This window comes from Tachysurus vachellii, chromosome 19, assembly GCF_030014155.1.
Source record: "Tachysurus vachellii isolate PV-2020 chromosome 19, HZAU_Pvac_v1, whole genome shotgun sequence".
Lineage (NCBI taxonomy): Eukaryota > Metazoa > Chordata > Actinopteri > Siluriformes > Bagridae > Tachysurus > Tachysurus vachellii.
Genome location: NC_083478.1, coordinates 13,151,311 through 13,175,130, shown reverse-complemented (window position 1 = coordinate 13,175,130; position 23,820 = coordinate 13,151,311). Strand labels below are relative to the sequence as shown.

General features: G+C 34.8%; 1 protein-coding gene across 4 annotated transcripts in view; it reads left to right on the top strand.

Annotated features, from left to right (window-relative positions):
- The first annotated feature begins 394 nt into the window (after positions 1–394).
- The window catches only part of chl1a (cell adhesion molecule L1-like a), a 45,264-nt gene continuing 21,838 nt past the window's right edge, over positions 395–23,820 (top strand). Inside the window, exons 1-11 of one of the 4 annotated variants that reach the window (XM_060893866.1) lie at positions 395–535; positions 7,217–7,376; positions 12,747–12,855; positions 13,015–13,205; positions 13,300–13,422; positions 16,895–17,065; positions 17,335–17,364; positions 17,467–17,569; positions 17,693–17,874; positions 18,418–18,552; positions 23,272–23,412. In XM_060893866.1, coding sequence (XP_060749849.1) covers positions 7,295–7,376; positions 12,747–12,855; positions 13,015–13,205; positions 13,300–13,422; positions 16,895–17,065; positions 17,335–17,364; positions 17,467–17,569; positions 17,693–17,874; positions 18,418–18,552; positions 23,272–23,412 — 1,267 coding nt within the window. In that variant the 5' untranslated portion in view covers positions 395–535; positions 7,217–7,294. Of the gene's footprint in view, positions 536–4,853; positions 4,992–7,216; positions 7,377–12,746; positions 12,856–13,014; positions 13,206–13,299; positions 13,423–16,894; positions 17,066–17,334; positions 17,365–17,466; positions 17,570–17,692; positions 17,875–18,417; positions 18,553–23,271; positions 23,413–23,820 lie in introns of those variants that run through there. The other 3 variants (XM_060893869.1, XM_060893867.1, XM_060893868.1) reach the window with 3 other exon arrangements.

Here is a 23,820-nt window from a genome sequence, read left to right as displayed (position 1 = left end):
AATGTTTGCATAGTTTCCTACTGCCTACGAGACACATTTGCACCAAATAATTCGGTCTCAGACTTATTTTTTTCTGCATTAGAACTATTAGAACTAAAATATTTATAATTATTTCTGAATTGTCAGTTATGGAAAGTTTTATTCAGTAAATAAAGAGTAAAATACAGCTATGTTACATTTTAATCTGATGAGAGTAACATTAGACAAACCAGAGATATAGTAATTCAAGTGTTTATCTAAAGAATGGTATACATTCTATACCATATCTACAATCAATATTGTCTCCTTTCAATCGTTTTGATATTTGAGCCAGAGGCGTACACAATGTAAATTGACATACCTTTTTTTTTCCCTCCACAAGCCTTGTGCAAGCCCACTGGTTTTACAGGTTCCAGACTGTCAGCAGCTTTTTATGATGTAGCTGCGTTCAATTCTGGGAATTCTCATGGCTGTGTTCATGCTTGTCTATTTTCACCACAAGATTAAACAGCGGTAAGCGATTACGCAGGTGTCAGGGAGAAAGAAGCTGCTAAAGGTAAGAGTATTTAATGAACTTTCTCTAATAAAAGTGTCTCTCTAATGGAAGACTAAATTTTCATTTGTTCTATTATGTTATTTTTATTTATAGTGTATTTGTTACTTTAAAATGCTATTTTTCTTAAGGAGGATATGTCAAAGATTAATATTGATCCTGCTGAAAAACCACTGACATTCATAACTTGATGTATCAGTATACATTAAAAAATAGTGATGTGTTTAATAGTTATTTTGGGGCATATAATATTAAAGTTTAGATCATAGTTTAGGTTCATTTGTGCATTGAAGTGCAAATGTATTTGTGTGCTCTTAAAGTATACACTCACGTGTCATTATTCTAGACAAACATCCGGCTAAGATGTTTGTGCACCAGATAATTATTAAGTCTCAGCGCATACTCCATGCGTGACACTCATGTATGCAGTGAAATTATGTAGCTCCTGTTTGTACTGTTTCTTTAGGTAAAAAAAAAAGAAAAAGAAAAGAAACGTGTCTGTGTGGGTGTGTGTTTTTTTATGAAAGTGTCTCTGTGATTAAATGCTTATATGGGACAAACACAGCTAAATTTCTGCTTCCTAGACAACTATGAGCATGCCTTATGTCTGTTTTTAATGCAGTATATGTTTGTATGTAGTATGGTTTTAAAAAGATGCAGGTTAATAAAAGGACTGCCATTTTTAGAAGGTTCTATTCATTTTTATTTGACATAATTAATGATTAGAATAAATAGCTTGTTTGTATGTTTTAGCGCTGCCTATTTGATTGTAGATGTCTTGAATGTATTTTATTGTAAAGATAATAAATGTTTCTTTTCAAATAGCATATACAGTAAAATGATTTTTGATAGTCTGGTTTAAATGTCATGCATCCATAGCAAATGAATTACACGCTTTACACAAAGTCTTCATAACTGGTATGTCTTTACTACTGAGTTTGTTTTATAACAACAATCTCACTTGCACAATACAACAGTAACATTACAACACAGCTAGAAGTATTAAAAGTAGTCGTGACACTGTTATAGCATGTAATAATTGTCTAAACCTTCATTTTTTTTTTTTTTACAATATTTTTTAGTATCACATACAAAAACTTGTTCCACAGCAACATGAGAAGATATCTCTAAATGTATACACAATAACAAACTTAGAAGGTTGCCTACCTTCCACTGAGAGAAATGCAGGAGCAGCAATGCATTTTAAACCGTCCTCAATAACAATAGTGTGTAAGTTAGTCTCAAGTGCAGTATATTATGTATATGGATGGAGCACCTACTATACCTGCCTAGAATGGTTTCTACCAAGAAACGTCCTATAAAATGTTCATTCAAAGCTGCTAAAATGAAAGTGTCTCTGGTTTGAACTCTCCTCAGTTTCTCTATGACTCATATCAAATGCTTTTTATTGTTGAATCATTCGTTTTATTATTTTACCAAACATGCCATGTGTTACAGGACCTTGTCTACCACTGTCCTATTTTTACTACAAATTTTCTGTATGGTTTATTCTGGTGTCAGTATTCTAATATACTGTATGATTAGTAGGGTTGTAGGGTAGGCCTTAATCCACAAACATCCTAGGGTCTCTTGAAAACATCCTTTGTTCCAACTGCTATGTAATCAGCCTGGTTTTGTCACACTAGCTTTGACTTGTTTGTTTTTTACACTTTGGAGTGATAGACCCACATTCCCATGTTAATCCTCGGTGTTTATTAGACATGTCAGGGCATCTTTACCACTTATTCTTCTTCAAAATGCACCTCCTATCAGTGAGAACAATTACATTTTAGTAAAGAAGCTGACTCACCTCAAGAGTTCTAAAGAACAGACTGTTCTCATGAGCAAACCTAAATTCACATCCTTTCAATTATTTACATAAATACTCTGATTCATGACTTATGGATTTTGATAATAATACAGTTATAATTTCATAGTAGTTTTGCGACATAGTTCTGAAAACTACAAGCTTTCCTGAACACATTTTATTTATTTATTTATTTGTTTGTTTGTTTGTTTGTTTGTTTGTTTATTTATTTATTTTTGAATAACCATCAGAAAAGGACTAGCACGTTAATATCTGATAAAGATTTCATTCTGACTTCCCTAAATGACACTAGCACACCAATTAGCTAAAAGTATTTACTGATTTTAATTGCATTTAATTTGTTCTAGATTTAGATTTCTAAAGATTTGAAGTTCATTGTATTTACATAGCTATTCTAATGTATCATGCAATTGCAAGAGAACGCCCAGATTTCTGTGTACTCATGGAAAACCCAACATTACTTTCAGAGTTACTTTTAATTAAAACAATCCAAGCACAACCTCTGTGTTAGTATTATTTCTAACAGAAATTAAAGAAAAAACAAATAATTTGGGTGTAAATAACAGATAGCACCTACAGTGAAGTGGCCCATCTCTAACTAATAAAAGCACTTTCTTGAACTTTCTTGGAAAGAGTCTGCCAATTTAGCACAGTTTAATTTGGCAATTTTATTCCACTCTTTCCTGTAAAACTGCTCAAGAGGGGCTCTCTGATGCACAGCCCTCTTTTATTCCACAGATTTTCGATATATCTCTGATCTGGGCTATTCTAAAATGTTGATCTTCTTCTGAAGCTGTTCCTTTGCTGATTGGATTTTTTTCACCTTAAGCTATCTAGCAGAGACCTGCAAGTTGTGTGTCAAAATTTATTTGCATTTTCAGCTATCCATGATTCACTCAATATTCATTAGAGCCCCAGGTCCATCTGAGGAGAAATAGCCCCATAGCATGAGGCTGCCACCACCGTGCTTCATCTACATGGTGTTCATTGGGTGATAAGCTGTCATGTTTCTGACAAACTAGAAACTTTAAGACTTAAAATCAAACATTTCTCACATGGACTCATCATACAGTAACCTACCGTGACATTTGACTTATGGTTCGTTGGTTTTGACATGATTGTTGTAATTGGTGAAAGCCAAATATTTCCACAACACTTTTAATATTATTGTAGGTCTGTTATCATCAACCCTGATAAATTTACATTTTGTTTAGTCAATTTTGGAAGGATGTTCTGTTCTTGGTAACGTCAGTGTTTTGAAAATTCTTTAATACCCTCTCCTGACAACTTTCAATAATGAGATTATGCTTTGTAATGCATATGTACACGCTTTGAGTACATGCTTTGTAAGCTCTTTGCCAACCACTGTTTCAGCAAAAGGATAAAACTACAAGAAGAGCTGATCTTTATTTGAAGTTAATCAGAATCATTTCGTTGATGACAGGAACATGATAATTACTTTTGATCTGAGCACAGTTACATACCCCATTTATATATATATATATATATATATATATATATATATATATATATATATATATATATATATATATATATATATATATATATGTATATATATATAAATGGGGTATTATATATATATATATATATATAATGGGTATATATAAGTATATATATATATATATATATATATATATATATATATATATATATATATAAACGTTCAGCACATTAATGTGATCAGTTATTGTGATTTTTTTTTCATCTCCTAAAATGATTTCATTCGGATTTCACCTGATTTTTGTCTTAGTTTCATTTTTTCATAAAAACTCCTTCTTACAGGTGTGTTGACTTTTTAGGTCCATTGTATCCGGTGTATTGTTTTGAGAGGAACTGAACAGGATTTACACAGTAATCACAGTAAAGTCATACCACATGTTCAGCCATATGTGATAAACAGTGTTCCTTAACTTTTTGTAAATGGTCAACTTCCACATACATAATATAAACAGACATGCTGTATCTGGTACACCATATAAATCGATGGGACAAATCGCATGATAGAAAAACAAATAAACAACAAAAAACCTGAAAAACACATGATATCTATTAAATGCTTTTTAAGAAAGCAATAATATAATTAGCCAAGGAACAGATTAAAAGTGTTTACTGAAAATCACAAAGCATTAGATAGACTTTACTGAGGATTTATACTCTAATCCTAAAAAAGACAAAAGCACTGTAACACTAGCAATTCTATCTTCTTATTTGTTTTACATTCATAATAACTGGAATTTACTACAGACAAAAGTCAGGAACTCCCGTCCTCACTTCCTGTGCCATACCTTAATGACTTTTGAAAAGATCAGACTTTGCTGGAATGTTTGTCCCCAGCATAGTGAGCTTTCTAGCCTAGGGAGAGGCTTTGCTTACACACATCTAAGTGACTCTCCTTTAGTGCTTTGCTGAAATGGTGTGGCATATACATGTGGGTGTGTGGGTGGGTGTGTGTGTGTGAGAGAGACAGAGGGAGAGAGAGAGAATGCGTGGCTTAGTGCAGCATGCTGAGCGCTTGGACTTGTATCTAATACAGTTTCTGCCCTGTGTTTTGGCATAAAAGTAAATTGTCAGGCTGATTTTTGAGGATATTGCATAGTGGGACTTGTGTAAGTAAGTAAAGAGATTTCATTTGTTTGATTTAGTGCAATAATTTGTGAAAAGTTTAATGTATCTAGGACACTCTCAGGCTTTGCATTTTGCACGTTGACAGTTGACACAATCCTCCCCAAAATATGTTATATATTTGTTGGTAGTATTAGATTAGCTTGTGTTTGTAATTTGTAGTCATATGACTACTGACTTTCATTTACCTTTTTAATGCTTATTAATGCTTATAAGCTGCTGAGCATATTTCTTTAAACTAAACTATACCAGCTTCTATGACTATATATCTAAAACATGGTCTAAATGTTCAGACGGAGAAGTTACTTTGCATGTCAGTAGTTCACAGTGTGTTATTGCTAGTATATGTAGCAGGAGACCTCACCGACACAGGTTTTGGGTAGGTTCTGTTGGGGAAACGTTTGGTAAGGAAAATATAATGGTTTCAACCTGTAGGCCTATGGTTACACTTTATAAAATTAATAAACTGTACTGTTTCTTGTCTTTGGGGTTTTACAGTTGTTGCGCTCTATATATAATTGTTATGTTCTTTCTTCCTTTTGTTGCTGTTGTTATTTGACATGGCTGATGGGTGATGTCTTTTACTCCTGTTTTGCATGCCACAGTGAGTTAGTATGTCTGGAATGAGCCTTTGGCGTATTCACTGCAGATAGGGATAGTTTATTACAACCATGCAACCATGATACTGCTGATATGGTTCAATCATATTATGTAGTTACAGAATTATTAAGTGACCACAGCCAGCACTTTGGACATAAATAATGGTTCTTTATTATCATTGTTACTATTAGGAACTACTAATATGAATAAGACCTACTAGTAAATTAATCAGTGAGTACTACTATAACCATGGATCTTTTGTAATAATTACTGATTAATTATTGATCACACCAGTATAAATTTCTAATAAGAAAATCAAAAACTCCTCATGGAGGTCTACCACTTATATAAGCCTCAAACTATTCCAGTACCTCTGTGTCTAAAATTCTTATTTGAGTTATTATAGGTATCCTCATAGGAGCCCAGGATTCTTTTTTATTTAGTCACTCAAGTTCTAAAGAAAGAAATGGACAACAATAACCTACAAACTTATTAGGCTGTAATATAGCAATAAGTAATAAATATTCTCTATTATCTTATTTACTTGTTAGAAAATAACTTTCTATTATATTATAATAATTGGTAATGAATTATATATAATTTAATATACAATAATATATAAGAATAATACAGTAAAACTAAAGTAAATGCTAAAATTAAGACATTATCTTCTTACAATTTTCTTTATGTTAATGGTTAATGTTATTGATTTTTTTAGCTGTTTTAAATAACCGTAATTATAATGCAATATTTGAATTAATTTATAAACCTTGTTTTGTATCAGAACAGCTACAAGGTTCATGCATCAGTTACAGGGGTTGTTTTCATGTTCTTGAAATACTGTATATAGAAACAAAAAATAAGTGAAACCCATTACTAATGATGATGTGCTACTGTAGCTTCTTCAGTAGTTAAGTAGTTACTGTTGATTATTTCCATTGGACTGGTTTATAATTATCAATCCTACCCTGAGATCTCCTGAAGAGACCTATAATGATGCAAAAAAACCATTTACAATAGGATCAGGCATAATAAGGACATAGTCTAATCAGTTATTATTCATTCATTCATTCATTCATCTTCTACCGCTTATCCGAACTACCTCGGGTCACGGGGAGCCTGTGTCTCAGGCGTCATCGGGCATCAAGGCAGGATTCACCCTGGACGGCGTGCCAACCCATCGCAGGGCACACACACACACTCATTCACTCACGCAATCACACACTAGGGACAATTTTTCCAGAGATGCCAATCAACCTACCATGCATGTCTTTGGACCGGGGGAGGAAACCGGAGTAGTTATTATTCAGTATTTTTTTAATAAAACAGTATTTAGCGAGTGGTTCTAAACTCTTATTAACATGCATATTGAATAAATGACTAGTTGTTTCGGCATAAGTAATAGGAATAAGATAGGTGTTGAAGAACTGCTCATTCATTCCAGCTTAGTTTCTGCATCATTACATTTGAGTAGTTAAACAGTATTGTAAAGTGTTACGCATATTTAACACTAAGTTAAACGTAAGTTCTTAGCATATTTGATTACAATGGAATTTGACACCTTTGTAGAAAAGAAAGCTACAATGTGCTTTTTACTACTTTATCATTTATAGATCTCTTTTCTCTAAAAGTCTGTGAAGTGTGTTGACTGAGAAGTTGGTTGGAATCAGAGCCCACATCAGATTGATGGGATGAGGCGACTCCGGGGCTTTGAAGCTGGGCTCCAGTTTATCTTCTTTTCTATTGCCTTTAGCCTACATATACCTTCTGAAGGTAGGTTTGCTTGTCTTTACTATATTTTTATTTTATTCTTTGAAACTGGTCTTATCTGATAACATTTTATATAAAGTATTATGTAAAGGATGTTAACTAACTATACATTATACATGCTGCTGTTCTGTAACTATGATATGAATAACATTAACTTTTTGAAACTGTACATTCACACACAGCATGGTTCTAAACATGCCTTTGGTTCTTTCTTTGCCCATTTTTCTTTTATTGTGTGCATCTGTTAAGTCTTGGGACTTAATTAGTTCATTTATATTACACCATGGTGCAAAATGTTGTCAAGTATTTTCATTGATTCCCAAGGCTTAGTTTCTTTGGGCTTTGCCAAACTGTTGCAACAGAGTCTGAAAGTCTGCTTGTGCAGTTAAACAAATAATATACTTGAACATGATTCATAAAACAAGCATAAAGCACTCAACAGGCAACTTGACACTTATCAGTAAAACAAAGATAGCTCAGAAAATAAACAGCTACACTAATCAAGTGTAGCTGAACACAAAAACAGGTAAGTGTATTCAAAAGGGCAATAGAAGGGCAATCATGAGATCTGGCTGTTTTTATGGGGCTAATGGGAAATGTCCAAGCTGACCTTACCCTGAGGAATTACTTTTTAGTTCTGCATTAGAATCATAAAATGTGACCTATCTTCATTCAATAATTATTTAATTAACATCATCCATAATTAAAAACATGCAAAAACATTGTTTTTTTTTTAATAATTTGTAGAACCCGCTTTAGCAGAGATAACCAGGTATAGATTATGAGACAATGGGCCCCAGGGCATGGATGCACAAAAGGTCATGAGTTATAATAATTTATGCATATTGTTCCCCATTAATGACATGTTATTACAATCATTTCAGTAGAGGTGTCATAATGGTGATTTACAGCAACGTTAAAATGATCACACAATCACAATGTTTTTCTACATCCTCATCACAAGTAATTCAAATAAAGAGTTATTTATACGGCACTTTTAACAATGAACAACGGATATAAAAGTTTAATTTAATATATATCCACAATGAGCAAGACAGAAACAGAAAGAAAAATTCCTTAAGTATTAAGTGTTAAAAGGATCATCAATAGAGTATTAATTTTAGGTTTCTTGTATCAAACTGTACAGCAGGGGTCACCAACGCGGTACCCGCGGGCACCTGGTTGCCCGCAAGGAGCACTTAAGGCGCCCGTGAGGCACGTTCTAAAATAGCACTGGTCAAAATATAGCTACGCCTAAAAAATTTTCTTGCTGTAGTTTTTGAATAAAAAACGCTTGCATTAACGTAGATTTTAAAATTATTATTTAATATTAATATAAATATTAATTCTTTATATTTTAATTATTATTATTATTATTATATTAAAAAGTGATCTGTGCAATTTTGCTCTTGAGGAAGTTTGTATGAAACCGGTAGCCCTTCGTGCTACTCAGTTCTCTTGAAGTAGCCCTCAGTCTTAAAAAGGTTGGTGACCCCTGCTCTACAGTTATTGGCCGTTCGGTTATAGAGACATGAATGTATCCTGTTCTTAGAAATGATTGTCTTTAGGCTATACCAGAAGGAAAATCCACATCCAGGTTTAAGGTGTCAGTGTGTTAGAATCCACAGAAAATCTAAATGCTAACGTAGATCCTACGACAACCAGCCATTCCATCATCAAAAACCTTCCCAGTTTAGCATAATTCTTCATACTAATAAACCCTCTAGAGAAAACACAATTACAATAGTTGGTGGTAGCCATGAAAAAAAAATGCATTCATTAAAAGTATAATAATTGTTATCATATAGGGCATATGCTTAAATAAATCATTTGAGTTCATCTTTATCCTATCAACATCCTGTTTTATTCTGTTCTTTTTTCAGAGACTACGTTTTTGCTCTTAATTGAAAATTCAGGGCAAGTCAAATAATGGCAACAAACATACAAATAAACAAATAAATAACATTAACATTTCAATAGGATAACACCGGTCTACCTGAACTCTGTCCCACTGTCTCTTTGGATGGCTGGGCAGAACTGAAATGTAAAATTTAAACAAAACATATGGCAATGAGTCTGTAGTTCTTCATTATGACAATACAATATTCAATTTCATTTAATTTATACCATTGGCTCTTGATACTTGAGTCTCCTCCAATTTACAACACAACATGCAGTTTTTAAATGAAGGTTTTTATTATTAAGGGAAAACAAAATCCAAACCTACATGGCCCTGTGTGAAAAAATTGCTTGCCCCTAAACCTAATAACTGGTTGGGCCACCCTTAGCAGCAAGAACTGCAATCAAGCGTTTGTGATAACTTGCAATAAGTCTGTTACAGCACTGTGGAGTAATTTTGGTCCACTCATCTTTGCAGAATTTTTATAATTCAGCCACAGTGGAGGGTTTTAGAGCATGAACCGCCTTTTTAAGGTCATGCCACTGCATCTCAACAGGATTCAGGTCAGGACTTTGACTAGGCCTCCAGAGTCTTCATTTTATTTTTATTCAGCCATTCAAAGGTGATTTGCCGCACATTGTCCTTCAGGATTTTTTGGTAGACAGCAGAATTCATGGTTACATTTATCACAGCAAGTCTTCCAGGTCCTGAAGCAGTAAAACAGCCCCAGACCATCACACTACCACCACCATATTTTACTGTTGGTTCTTTTTCTGAAATGTGGTGTTACATTTAAGCCAGATGTACTGTAATGGTACACACACCTTCCAAATAGTGAAACTTTTGTCGCATCAGTCCATAAAATATTTTCCCAAAAGTCTTTGGCTTTTCTTCTGCCATGCAGTCTCTTTCTTATGAACACTGACCTTAACTGAGGCAAGTGAGGCCTGCAGTTCTTTGGCTGTTGTTGTAGGATCTTTTGTGACATCGTGGATGAGTCATCGCTGCACTCTTGGGGTAATTTTGGTCGGCCGGCCGCTCCTGGGAAGGTTCACCACTGTTCCATGTTTTCGCCATTTGTGGATAATGGCTATCCATGTGGTTTGCTGCAGTCCCAAAACTTTAGAAATGGCTTTATAACCTTTTTCAAACTGATAGATCTCAATTACTTTCTTTCTCATTCGTTGGATCTCGACATGATGTGTAGATTTTGAGGATCTTTTGGTCTACTTCACTTTGTCAATTATTTAAGTGATTTCTTGATTGCAAACAGGTGTAGCTAGAGAAATTGAAATCTGGTGTGATAAACCACAGTTAAGTTATGTTTTAACAAGGAGGCATGTTTTGTTTACTTGTGTTATCTTTGACTAATATTTGAATTTGTTTGATGATCTGAAACGTTAAAGTGACAAATGTGTCACTGTATGTGAGAGCTGTTAGTATAGGAAGTACAACATATTAGAACTAGTACAGTACATTAATAGAAACCTGTCATTTACAGTATGTTACAGCTTGAACTTCTACCAGAACCATACTTTTAAAGAAAATTCATTCAAAACTTCTGAATTATATAATATAGTATAATTAATGCAACAAATTACTTTTACAAATCGTTTATTGTTAATGTAATTGGATGTCAGAAAATGTAGGACAAAATATGATGGTAAACAGACTCACTATTTAAATATATTTATAAACACTAAATAATTGGGACTTAATTGGGACTAAATCCATGTCAGCATGCAAAATGTATGCAAGAACTGATTAAAAATGGCATGTGTTTCTTCCTAAACATAGGAAGATCTGGTTTCTCTGTCATCAGGATAATTGGCGGTTTGGTATTCTCTCCCTAATGCCACTACTACTGACTACCACTGAAAAGAGTTTTTATATATATATAAAAAGTATACAGTATATACAAAAAAAATCATCTTTTGTTTTGATTATGGCACAAATTTGCCATGGGATTGTTTCAATAACCTTGTGCTGATGGGATTGATGATGGGGAAAGTCGGACTGCTGAATAAAGTCTTCTCCAGCAAACTTCAAAAATTCTCACTGGGTTTAAGGTCTGGACACTGTGGTGGCCAATCTATGTGTGAAAATGGTGTCTCATACCCCCTGAACCACTCTAGCACATTTTGAGCCTGATGAATCCTGGCATCATCTTGAATTAGGCTCATACCATCAGGGAAGAAAAAAATCCACTGATGGAAAAACCTGGTGATTCAGTATATTCAGGTAGTCAGCTGACCTCATTTTTTGGGCACATAACATTACTGAACTGAGACCTGACCAACTGAACCAATCACAGATCTTTACGCTGCCTCACAGGCTTGCACACTGGGTACGAGGCATGATGGGTGCATCACTTCATCTTCCTCTCTTCTAACCCTGTGCCCATCACTCTGGAACAGAGTAAATCTGGACTGTGGATCAGACCACAGGAATTCTTTCCATTGCTCTAGAGTCCATTTGTTCAGAAGCAGAATAAAGTATGTTATTTCATTAATAGGTGTTTTTTTTAAGGCCATTCACAGCTGTTTAATCTCAAACCCTTGACCCTTGCATGTTAAAATGCTTTTATTTTCACTATTAAACAAACATGAGTTCTACTGTTGTTGTTTATTTCCGATTTGATTTCACCAAACTTTTAAGTGATTTCATAGGACCAAAACTTATTTACCTGAAGATGATACTTCAACACTATCCAGCCAGATATTAATAATGCAACAGTTCTTACCCCAATTTCAGTAGCAGTTTCAACAATCTCCTTAACTGTTTCCTTTGCTTGATGTACGTCACTAATTTGACACTTCTGAATCAGAGTAACTGTGTAAGAAATAAGAAGCTACTCATGGCGTCAATTACCTGTTTGCTTTTTGTTAAATCCAGCTGGTGACTTTTTTGTCCAGGTTGTGTATACACATTTCCCATACCCACTGAAACAAAGCTCCTTATATTTGCACGTGTCAGTATAAAACAGTTGCCTCTTTTTTTACTGAAGGAAGGTGTTCAATATACGCTAATCATACAATCTAATCATAGGGTCTCTGATATACACTTGTGATATGTGATAATGTGTATTTATATAACATGTCCTTAAGACAGATGCAAACATGTAGAGTAGTTGCATTGTTTGTCCATGTAGCTGTTTATGTTTTGACTTACAGTATTAGTGATAAAGTGAGAAAAAGCAATTAAGTGAATTAAATTTTTTAGTGATTTACAATATGATTATTATATGCTTTATTAACATCTCTCTCTCTCTCTCTGTCTCTGTCTCTCTCTCTCTCTCTCTCTCTCTCTCTCTCTCTCTCTCTCTCTCTCTCTCTCTCTTTCTCTCTCTCTCTCAAAGTGGGTTAGTGGTGTGTATTATTTAAGTGAACACTCATATTATATGAACTATTTGGGTTAATAATTTCAAGATGTAACTTTCTCATTTGGATTGTTTTATATATATTTTTATGCAGTGGAGCAGCCGCCAACAATCACAGCTCAATCTGAAAGCTCTGTTGTTGCTTTTGCGTTTGATTCTAATTTCACATTGACATGTGAAGCTACGGGGAATCCGAAACCAGAGTGAGTACGACTGGTGGTGTGATCTCTTATCTGTGCTGTTTTAAATAGTAAATATGATATGGGTTTACACTGAAAAAGGCTATTGACTTATATTGTTCTTCCCTATTATAAAGTCAAGAAAGTCTGTTCTAAGTCTGTTCTGATTTTTGTACTTGATAGGTTTTACTGGACTAAAAATGGCCTTGACTTTAACCCACATAATGACGTCCGACTCAAAACCTTTGAAAACAGTGGAAGTTTTGTCATTCCATACAACAAATACCTTGTAGAATATCAGGGTACATACAGATGCTATGCATCCAATAAACTGGGAGTATCAATGTCAGAGGAAATCAATTTCATTGTACATTGTAAGTTATTTATTTTTTTTTTCAGATGTTGCTCTTTAAATGCTATTTCTTTGTGACAGGACTTGATTAAAAGTTTTTTTTTCTTGTTGTAAAGCTGCACCAAAGTTTCCAAAAGAAAATATACAACCACTAGCGGTAAATGAGGGAGATCCAGTGGTCCTGGAATGCAACCCACCACAAGGCATTCTACCTCGCCATCTCTACTGGATGACGATGGGTAAGTCATTATTTGTAAGTCATTTGGCATTGCTAATGTAATAACTGTGTACCTTGGTGCTGTATACTTAGTAACATTTTTCAGTGACAGTACATGAAGAATCTTGCACTAATACTTGAATTAATAGCTACTTTAATATGACCTAATGATGAGTTATGGCATGTACTAATCACAAACTAATGAAGAGCTAACCTTATAGGTAGGGTCTCCGATTTTTGAAAGCCAATGTTGACATTTGAAATTACCAAAACAAACACGTCCCTAACCCAAATGGGTCCCACCTCTGTATTGATAGCTCCACCCACACATACATACGTAACCCAGGCAACTAATGGAAAGAAATGTGTCTTTATCATAGCTGAAGGGAAGAACAATATGATTGCAGATAAAGAAACAAGCAAAAATGACACACAAGCATAATCATGCAAAGGACGGCATACTGTATAAACGCTGTTACTACACAAAACGCAGTTGTAGCTGCCTCTCTACATTACTACGATAGAAAAGAGGTGTTATTTCTGTAGTAACAGCGTTTAGCTCAGGAGTTATTGACTCGGGAAACTCCAATCTGTGAATATGCGGCCAACTTCCCGCTCCTTCAGTTCTCTCCAGCGCTGGAAAACTGATCCTATATTAACACGGGTCCTACTTCTTGCCTTATCGTAAGCCTTTCTTCGCTTTCTTTCTTTGTTTTTATCCTTCATGTAAACGTTAAAACCGCTTTCTTCTAATGTCACACGTGCGCACTGAACACTCTCTCTGCCACATATTGACAAGACCCACCCCTTTCTGCTCATTGGCTACACGTTTGTTTTGATTTGTGTTTAGTATTCGGCCCGACTCAGTTTTCTGAAGCATTTCTCAAAAATCGGAGACCCTATCTTTAACTCTGTTGCATGAATAATGACCACCTACATCAGTACCTGTTAGTACCTGCAGGTTTGTTAGTTAATTTGCTAATTAGCATGTGTGAACAAAAAATATGAACTGACATTTTGCAGGCAGTGGCCCATAACATAAGCAAAAGCAAACACTTTAAAATCCGAGAGAAAGGACTGACCTAAACACAGTAAAGAAGTCAACATATACAGTGACATCTAAGATTAAAACTCTGGGAAATAATCTTATTGAACACTGGTTTTAAATGTTAATTGATAATAACATCTGCTAAATGTTACTGAATTCATTTCACCGTTGTGGGTAAAGGAGCAGAGCACCAGCCAAACCATGAGCAGAGCAGATATGACTGGTAAGACAGTGAGAATAGAAGAGAAATAGATACAAAACATGCTGAGATTAAATTATTGGTGTTTATTTTTAGTGCATCTTTCTATATGTGATATGAAGGAACAATGTAAATTAAGAAAGTAATTCAGTGCCATCCAATGATGTTTGAGTATGCAGCTGCATATGACAAACTATATAAACATGAATTCATTATGAATTCATAAGACTCACATTGTAGTTCTTCATTTGTCTGTAATTAGCACATGTCTAAACTTAGTATTAGTTCATATGTAAATAAGAATTAAGTTAGGTATTATCGCACTGTATTGTTTAGGTATTCTCTGTGATGATCTGTTTGCTATCCAAATTATCTTGACTGTACTCCAAAGTTATTAGTTCCTTTTATAGATATGACCAAAATACACACACACGCACACGTATAAATCTGTATATGTAAATAAAAATGTTAGAAACATAATTATACAATATAACTATAAACAAATATTGATTTTTTTTTTACTCAAACAATAGCTGATCTAATAATAGTTTTAACCAATATATTCTTAATAGGATTTTTTTTTAAATATGGTTCTTTCTAAAAATATGTCTTAAAATGAATGGCAGAGCTAAGGAGTATTTTGAATAAATGCAAATACCTGGCCATTCTATGGTCAAAACTTCTTATCTTATCTTCTCATTTCCAGGGAACTCTACTGTTCCTTTGAACATGTTTTGTTTTGTTTGTGGTAGGTGTACACATATAGATTCTGTTTTTATCCATTACCAATGGAAAAAATATATACGTTATATATATACATACATATATATATATATATATATATATATATATATATATATATATATATATATATATATATATATATATATACGTATATATTTTTATATATACGTATATATTTTTATATTTTTATACGAAAATGACAGGCGGTTGTTCACATGCACAAAAACATATCACAGATATAAATATATTAGAGAAGATGCACAATGAGCAGACCAATTCTTCCAAACATTGATTCTTTGAGGCTATTTGTTGACTTTTCAGGTGTTTCAGGCTTAATTTTAAAAATAATTTTTGTAATCATAATTTTGTGTTATTACTACCCAAAAGGCATGATTTTTAATTAAAACAAATAAAATAAGAATCATTTTTTAAGGTTGGAGGTAGGGGGTGGGATTCCTTTGTGACAGAGCATAAAAGCATTTACATTAATTTGAATCCTAATAATGCCATACCTGTCTATGGATGGCAGCCAAGGGAGAAAAATTGGCCTTGCTTACACTTAGAGTTCACTTGCACTCTCTGACCTGTCATTAACAATGGATGCTAGCCTATAGTGGGCCTCTGTGTGCTCATGTATATGGAAGAGTGTTATGCTTTTCTCCGTGGGTTTGCGACAGATTTTGCTGCACTTAATAGCCTTCACCCTTCTCAGCTGATAGCCATTGTATGATTGGCGAGACCTGCTTGGTGTGAACAGGCAATTGAATTAGAGAAAATGAAAAAAAAAATAAAACATTTATTATGGTAATGCTAATTATTTTGGTTTCACTAAAAGATATTTCAATATAACTATAAAATGACCATTAATATTTGAACTCAAAATAGAACTTATTCTGTCTTTCTTTCTTTATTATTTTCTTCATTTATTTTCCTGATTTTATCCCTAAAATTGCCAAGGCCAATTCCTATCCAGCAGTTAGGTCTCCCTTATCATACGAAAGCTACCAAAAAGGAGTAAAAGGCTTCCTCCTTTTTATATGCTTCCTCCTTCTTCTTCCTCCATTTGAAGCCAGCCAACCTCATCTTTTCAAATTGCTGCTCATGCAGTGTCACGAAGCAGCAAAATACACTCAGAAGAACACACTATACTCTCCCTACTGCATCCATTGAGCTCACAGTCCATGATTGGCTAGCATCATTGTGGTTGATAAAGGAGAGACAGTATGCCATCCTGCTCACCCAGAGAGCAAGGCCGATTTTCATCACTTGGATTTGTCTGGATTCTCACAATCTTGATAGGATGAAGAATTTTCTGTAACTCCACTCAAAATATTAATTGCATAATTGTATGTGTTATTGTTATTATATGTTAAGTTTTGCTCACTTCCATGCCAAAATGAATGGGTGCAAAATTAAAGCGTGCCAAAACCTTTGAAGGGCACTGTATTGAATCATAAGATCATCTGTTTCCCACATAACTGACTTCTTTGCTACTTTTTGCAGGTCTTGAACACATTGAACAGGATGATCGAGTGTCCATGGGATCGAATGGGAACCTGTATTTTTCAAACGTATTGAGTAAAGACAGCCGTAGTGACTACTGCTGTTTTGCTTCATTCCCAAGTATTCGCACCATCGTACAGAAAACTGCCATGTCTATTGTGGTCATATCATGTATGTCACACCCTCAACCTTTCAACTAAACCACCACTAATATATACTGTCCCATATGTCTGAGACCACAACCAAGATCTGTTTCATTAAAAAATAATAATAAATAAAGACTTTATAACAACAAATCTCACATTCAGGTTTCGAGCAGGCAAGCCATTTTATGTAAAACAAATTTGGAAAGAGTCTTCAGACATGTGGCCCACACTTATGATACTGATCCATTTGTTTGTGTGCATCTGTATAAGAAAATATTCATTTTTCCCTTCTAGCAAACCCAAATGGTGAAACAGATGTCACAAGTGAGTCAAACATCTTTCAAATTTGTTAAGTTAATGACTATCTGATGACTGTGGTTTACGTTTGAGTTACTGTTTCTTTTGGAATTTCTTTTGCATTCTCAGTTTCTGAGAAAAAACCGAATCTTCTGGTGCCCCCTGGTGATCTGTCCCAAACATATCTGGTGCAAGGACAGGATCTTGAGATTGAGTGCATTGCACAAGGATAGTAAGTTTGTGTTCATGTTGTAAAATATTATTTAGATCACAGTGTTGATTACAGTGTTGAACTTAATTTGCTTAAGCTGCATGCTGTATGATCTGCATTATTTTAATATTTTCTTTCTGTTAGCCCCACACCAGTAATAGAATGGACCAAGACGGGAGAAAAGTTGCCAAAACGCACCAATATCAAGAACCATGGGAAAATGTTGATTATAACAAATGTCACTGAAGCAGACAGTGGAAGATATAAGTGCAAGGCGAAGAATTCTGCTGGTGAAGCAGTTCATTCCTTTGACATTACAGTAGAAGGTTTGAATTTATTCTTTAGATTATTAATGGCTTTATTAATTAATGATTTAAGGATATTTCTTCTGCTTCTTAACAAGTATATTCCACAGATTTTCTTGACCATGATTTTAATTTTTTTTATTATTTTGAATAGTATGTTTTTGCATGATTATTAGAAACAGTAGCTGTAGAAACGGTCTTGCCTATACACTTTAAATATTAACATATACTCATGTGTACACAATAGTGCAGATAAAAGATGGGAGAAGAAATAAAATATAATCCCTGATATTTCATAGCATTTTCATTGATTTAAAAATGTTCAGTAGTGCTCAATAGTCTAAATAAATAAGTTTAGATATTTTAACCACTTTGGACAATTTCCATTATTTCAAATGGACCCCATAATGAACAATAAACTATAATTTACAATTACAATTGTTTCTAGTATAATTCACTGAACTACCATTAGAATGCCCAAACAAGAACAACTATGGAACTACACAAGAAGGAAAGTATTGCTCAAGTCTGGACATTTAATTAATCATTATCCTGTTTTCCTAGAGCCACCACATTGGGTGCAAGAGCCAATAAAAAGTATGGTAGTGGCAATTGGATCAGAAGTAAACATAAAATGTCATGCTTCCGGAAAGCCACCACCCACAATCACCTGGATGAGGAATGGTGAACCTCTCCAAGGTAAGTTCTCTAAACTAACTTATAACATACCTACATATAAACAGAATAGGCATGCAAAATAACTCATAGTATACTATAATGGTATTTATCTCACAATGCTAATTATAAGGGCAAGCATAAGGACCTGAGCCTCATTGATTTGGGCCAAACAAATGGGTTAGTACATATCCAAAGCTGCAGGTCGTGTGGGGTGTCCCCAGGAAGCTGGTTAGTACCTACAGTACCAAACGTGATCCAAGGAAGGACATGGGAATCCAAAGATAACTGATGTGTGTGGGAAGTGAAGGCAAGCCTGTCTGGTCAAATCTCACAAAACATCTACTGTAGCAAATGAAATACAGTACAGAACATAGTGCCTCCCAGCTTGCTGCATATTGGGCTGGGAAGCTACTGTAAAAACCAGTCAAAGTACCAATGCTGACCCCTGCCCTCTGCTGAAAGTGCCTACAATGTGTATGAAAGCATCAGAAATGAACCATGGAGCAATGGAAGAAGGTGGCCTGGGCTGATGAAACATGTTTTGTTTTGCATAATATGGACTGCCTCATGTGTGTGTGTGTGTGTGTGTGTGTGTGTGTGTGTGTGTGTGTGTGTGTGTGTGTGTGTGTGTGTGTGTGTGAGTGAGTGTTGACACTAGAATGCGCTATGGCAAAAAAATAAGCTGGAGGAGGCAGTGTGATGCTCTAGACAAACAAGGTCTAGTAAAAGGTCTTGGGTTCTGGGTCTTTCACATAGTTGTTACTTTGATAGGAACCATCTATCTAAATGCTGTTGCACACAAAGAGCAAATGTATTCCTTAATAGCAGAGGCTGCTTTCAGGAGGATAATGTGCTGTTCCACACTGCAAGCATTTTCAAATTGTGGCTTCAATGGATACCATTTTAATCTTAATGTAAAGTTGTCTGAAACATTTATATTTTATTAGAGTAGAATGACCAGACTGCACAATGCATAATGTCCTGCAGATACATGTTAAGAGTTTCAGATAGTGTTTACATCAGACATCAGAATGGGGAAAATAGGATCTTAGTGATATTAACTGTTGTCGGTGGTGCCGGACAGGATGGGTATTTCAGTATCTTTTGATTTTCACACACAACAGTCTGTAGGGTTTACACAGCATGATCTAGGGGAAAAACACCCAGAGTGCTTCAACAAATCTTTTGTTGATGAGAGAAGTCAGAAGAGAATGACCAGCCTGGTCAAACTCACAGGAAGGATTCAATAGCTCAAAAAATCATTCTTTACTATGCTGAGCGGAAAAAACATCTCAGAATACACATCCCAAGGGAGGCTACAACAACGTCTGCCAGTCAAAAAAAAGGAACCTGAGGATACAGTGGGAAGAGGATGACTGGACAGTTGAAGATTGGAAAAGCATTGCCTGGTTTGATAAATCTTAACTTTGCAGCAAAATGGCGATATTTGGGTCATAATTTGGTGACAGCAGCACAAAATTCATGGACAGTTAAGAATGCTTAATAAAAGTTGAGCACTATTTGAATGCTTTAACCTATAAGTATTGTTGCTTACTACATAGCTTTATGGCTATGATATATGTTTACCTCTGTAAATGGTATTACTGTATTTATCAATTTAATAATGGCTACCTCTAGAACAGTGTTGGACAGTAAAGCGTTACTAGTAAGGCGTTACTGTAATGCAGTTACTTTTGACAGTAACTAATACTCTAACGCATTACTTTTTAAATAAAGTAACTCCGTTACTGTTACCATATGGTGCGGTTGTCCGTTACTTTTTAAATTAATTCATTTTGGCTGATGTGTAGCCTACAGTCTAACCTGTTTACAGCAGCAACGTATTGTAGGATTGGATGCCAACCTACGGTGGCCGGGAAGTGCAAAACAAATTAACAAAACCGAAAACACATTAACAAAACCCAAACCAAATTAACAAAACCCAAACCAAATTAACAAAACCGAAAACACATTAACAAAACCCAAACCAAATTAACAAAACCGAAAACACATTAACAAAACCCAAACCAAATTAACAAAACCCAAACCAAATTAACAAAACCGAAAACACATTAACAAAACCCAAACCAAATTAACAAAACCCAAACCAAATTAACAAAACCCAAACCAAATTAACAAAACCGAAAACACATTAACAAAACCCAAACCAAATTAACAAAACCCAAACCAAATTAACAAAACCCAAACCAAATTAACAAAACCGAAAACACATTAACAAAACCGAAAACACATTAACAAAACCCAAACCAAATTAACAAAACCCAAACCAAATTAACAAAACCCAAACCAAATTAACAAAACCGAAAACACATTAACAAGTCAGACAACCCGGAAGAGGTTGGTATAATTTGTGAATGGAAACTTACCATCATCGGAGGAGACACCTTTCATTCACCTTTATATCTTTAATGACAGTCGTCTTGTCCAATGATCGGTAAGTTTCCATTCACAAACTATACCTACCGCTTCCGGGTTGTCTGAATCGGTGCATGAAACACATTAACAAATCAGAAAACAAATTAACAAATCAGAAATCAAATGAACAAATCAGAAAACACAACAACATTTCAGACAACCCGGAAGCGGTTGGTATAGTTTGTGATTGGACAAGACACCTGTCACTCAAAGTATACATGAAGTTCAACAGTCTGCCACAGGGAAAAGCTGGAATGGATTGATGGAATGGATTACTGTGGATTAATTCTGTTATTTTCTTGAACGGAGAACTTTATTTAAACGGAGAACTTTACACATTACACATAAGATTCCATACCTGTATATCTTGAGTGACAGGTGTCTTGTCCAATGATCGGTAAGTTTCCATTCAAAAACGATACACTACCGTTTCTAGGTTGTCTGACTTGTCGTTGTGTTTTCAAATTTGTTAATGTGTTTTCGGTTTTGTTAATTTGGTTTGGGTTTTGTTAATTTGGTTTGGGTTTTGTTAATGTGTTTTCGGTTTTGTTAATTTGGTTTGGGTTTTGTTAATTTGGTTTGGGTTTTGTTAATTTGGTTTGGGTTTTGTTAATGTGTTTTCGGTTTTGTTAATTTGGTTTGGGTTTTGTTAATGTGTTTTTGGTTTTGTTAATGTGTTTTCGGTTTTGTTAATTTGTTTTGCACTTCCCGGCCACCGTACCAACCACTGTAAACACGAAGACGCCACACTGTGGGCATGTTTCCGTTTATTTAAGTATGTGGGGCAGTAATGGCGAATCAAGGCGAGAGCAAGACGAGTTTCTCAAAGTGGAAATATGCTCATTATTTCACTTTAGTTAAGCATAAAGACAAAAACCTTTTAGTCAAATGTAAGCTGTGTCTTTCTGGTTCGAAGGTACTATATACTGCGATAAACAGCAACTCCAATCTGGAGGTAGAAACTACACGCCTCGACAAAGCTAGAATCTAACCCGGTGTCGGTGGACACACTCGAACTGAGTCAAGCCCCTCCAGCCAAACAATAGCGACTAGATTTTAACCGGACTGTTAGCCAGGGACAGATCAACAAACAGTTTTGTGTTTGTATAGACCATAACGCATTAACAGTAACGCGTTACTTTTTGGTGTAAGTAATCAACAAAGTAATTGAGTTACTTTTTGAATGAAGTAACTAGTAACTCTAACTAGTTACTATTTCTTAGTAACTAGCACAACACTGCTCTAGAACGATAATATGCCATGTCACAAAGCAAAAGTCATCTCCTAATTGTTGTCTGATAATAACTGTCAAGTAATTCACTGCGCCATGAATTTTTAACATTTTCTTTTGTTATTCCATTCATTTGCTGTTTACATCTGTTTGGTGTCACACCTATTTGTTTGGATGCCACATAGAAGATTCCTTCTTTATGGCTTTCATGTCATCTTATTGTTTTGTTCAGACACTGCTAACTGCACTTGTATCTGTTCTCCGTGTTGTTACAATAACAGTGATTTTGGGTGTACTTGAGTGTCCTCTCTCTTGATATCATACCTGAAGTAGCAGAATCCTGGAGCCTGCGCTCTGATTTCTATAATCACATTTAATCACAAAGCACCACAAATAAACGTAAGCTGGGTGGGGTGCAATTCATGAGGGTCATTAGGATGGCTCTTTGTCTGAACTCATCCCTCAGGTCTGCTCACTAAGAATGGGTTTACTGGGAGCATTAAGCTGCCCATGACATAGCCCTGAGGGATAATTCAGGCACTGAAGTACACATTAGTAGTGCACTGGCCCCTCCAACACAATGAGGTATTGATCCACAAAATGGTATCTGTTGGCCATGAATAAAGAACACAGAGCTGTAGAGTAAATATAGGGAGAAAAATGTAGTAGAAGAGATGGAAATGATGATAAAACATGGATTAAAAGTATGAGATTCATATGGCAGATGGATTAGATAAACAGGAACATCACTGGGATATCACAGCCTCCTTAGCCAACCATTTAAAGGCAACCAAATGGCGTACCTGCTGTGAATGAGGTTGATGATGTACAACCAAATATTTTTACAAAAAGAGTTGTGTTAATTTAAATGTACCCAGTGAGAATAATATATAATAAACAAAATGTACAGATCAGTAACCAACAAGCTTTGCATGTGGAATGTGGGTTTGACTAAAGCAAATGTGGAATTTACAGTTACATAGAATTCTTGAATATTAAAGTGCATTCAGTTTGTTTATCCAAACCATTTTTTGTTAAGAACTAACAAGAACAATCTTTTTTCCCATTTTCAGCACTGCCCTCATCCAATATCAATGTGCTACATAACAGATTAATTCTGTACAACACCCAAGAAAATAACAGTGCGGTGTATCAGTGTCAGGCCTCCAACAGACATGGCACTTTGCTGAACAATGCAAACATCATGGTTATGAGTAAGTGATCTTTATTACCATTGTAGTGCATAGAACAGTATTAAAATTCTGTAACTCTTCCTGCATAAAACCTTTCATGTTTAACAGCAAGAAAGTTTTCCTAAGCTTACAATCTACCCAACCTTCTACCCAACCAATAATAACCAATGCCAAAGCTCCACTGCCAGATTATTTACGTTCAGAATCAGAGTATGAATTTTTTTTTCACTAAGAACCTAATTCAGAATTTTTTTTTTTTTGTGCACTGTCACATAAATTGTATACAATATTAAAAGACCATTACAATCACAATACAATAAAACACTAAAGCAATACATAACAAAAAGTAAGCAGATAATAAGTACTGCTAAAGAGGTGTGCAAAATCTAAAACTATTTTTTAAAAAGATTATTTAAAAAAAATTATAAT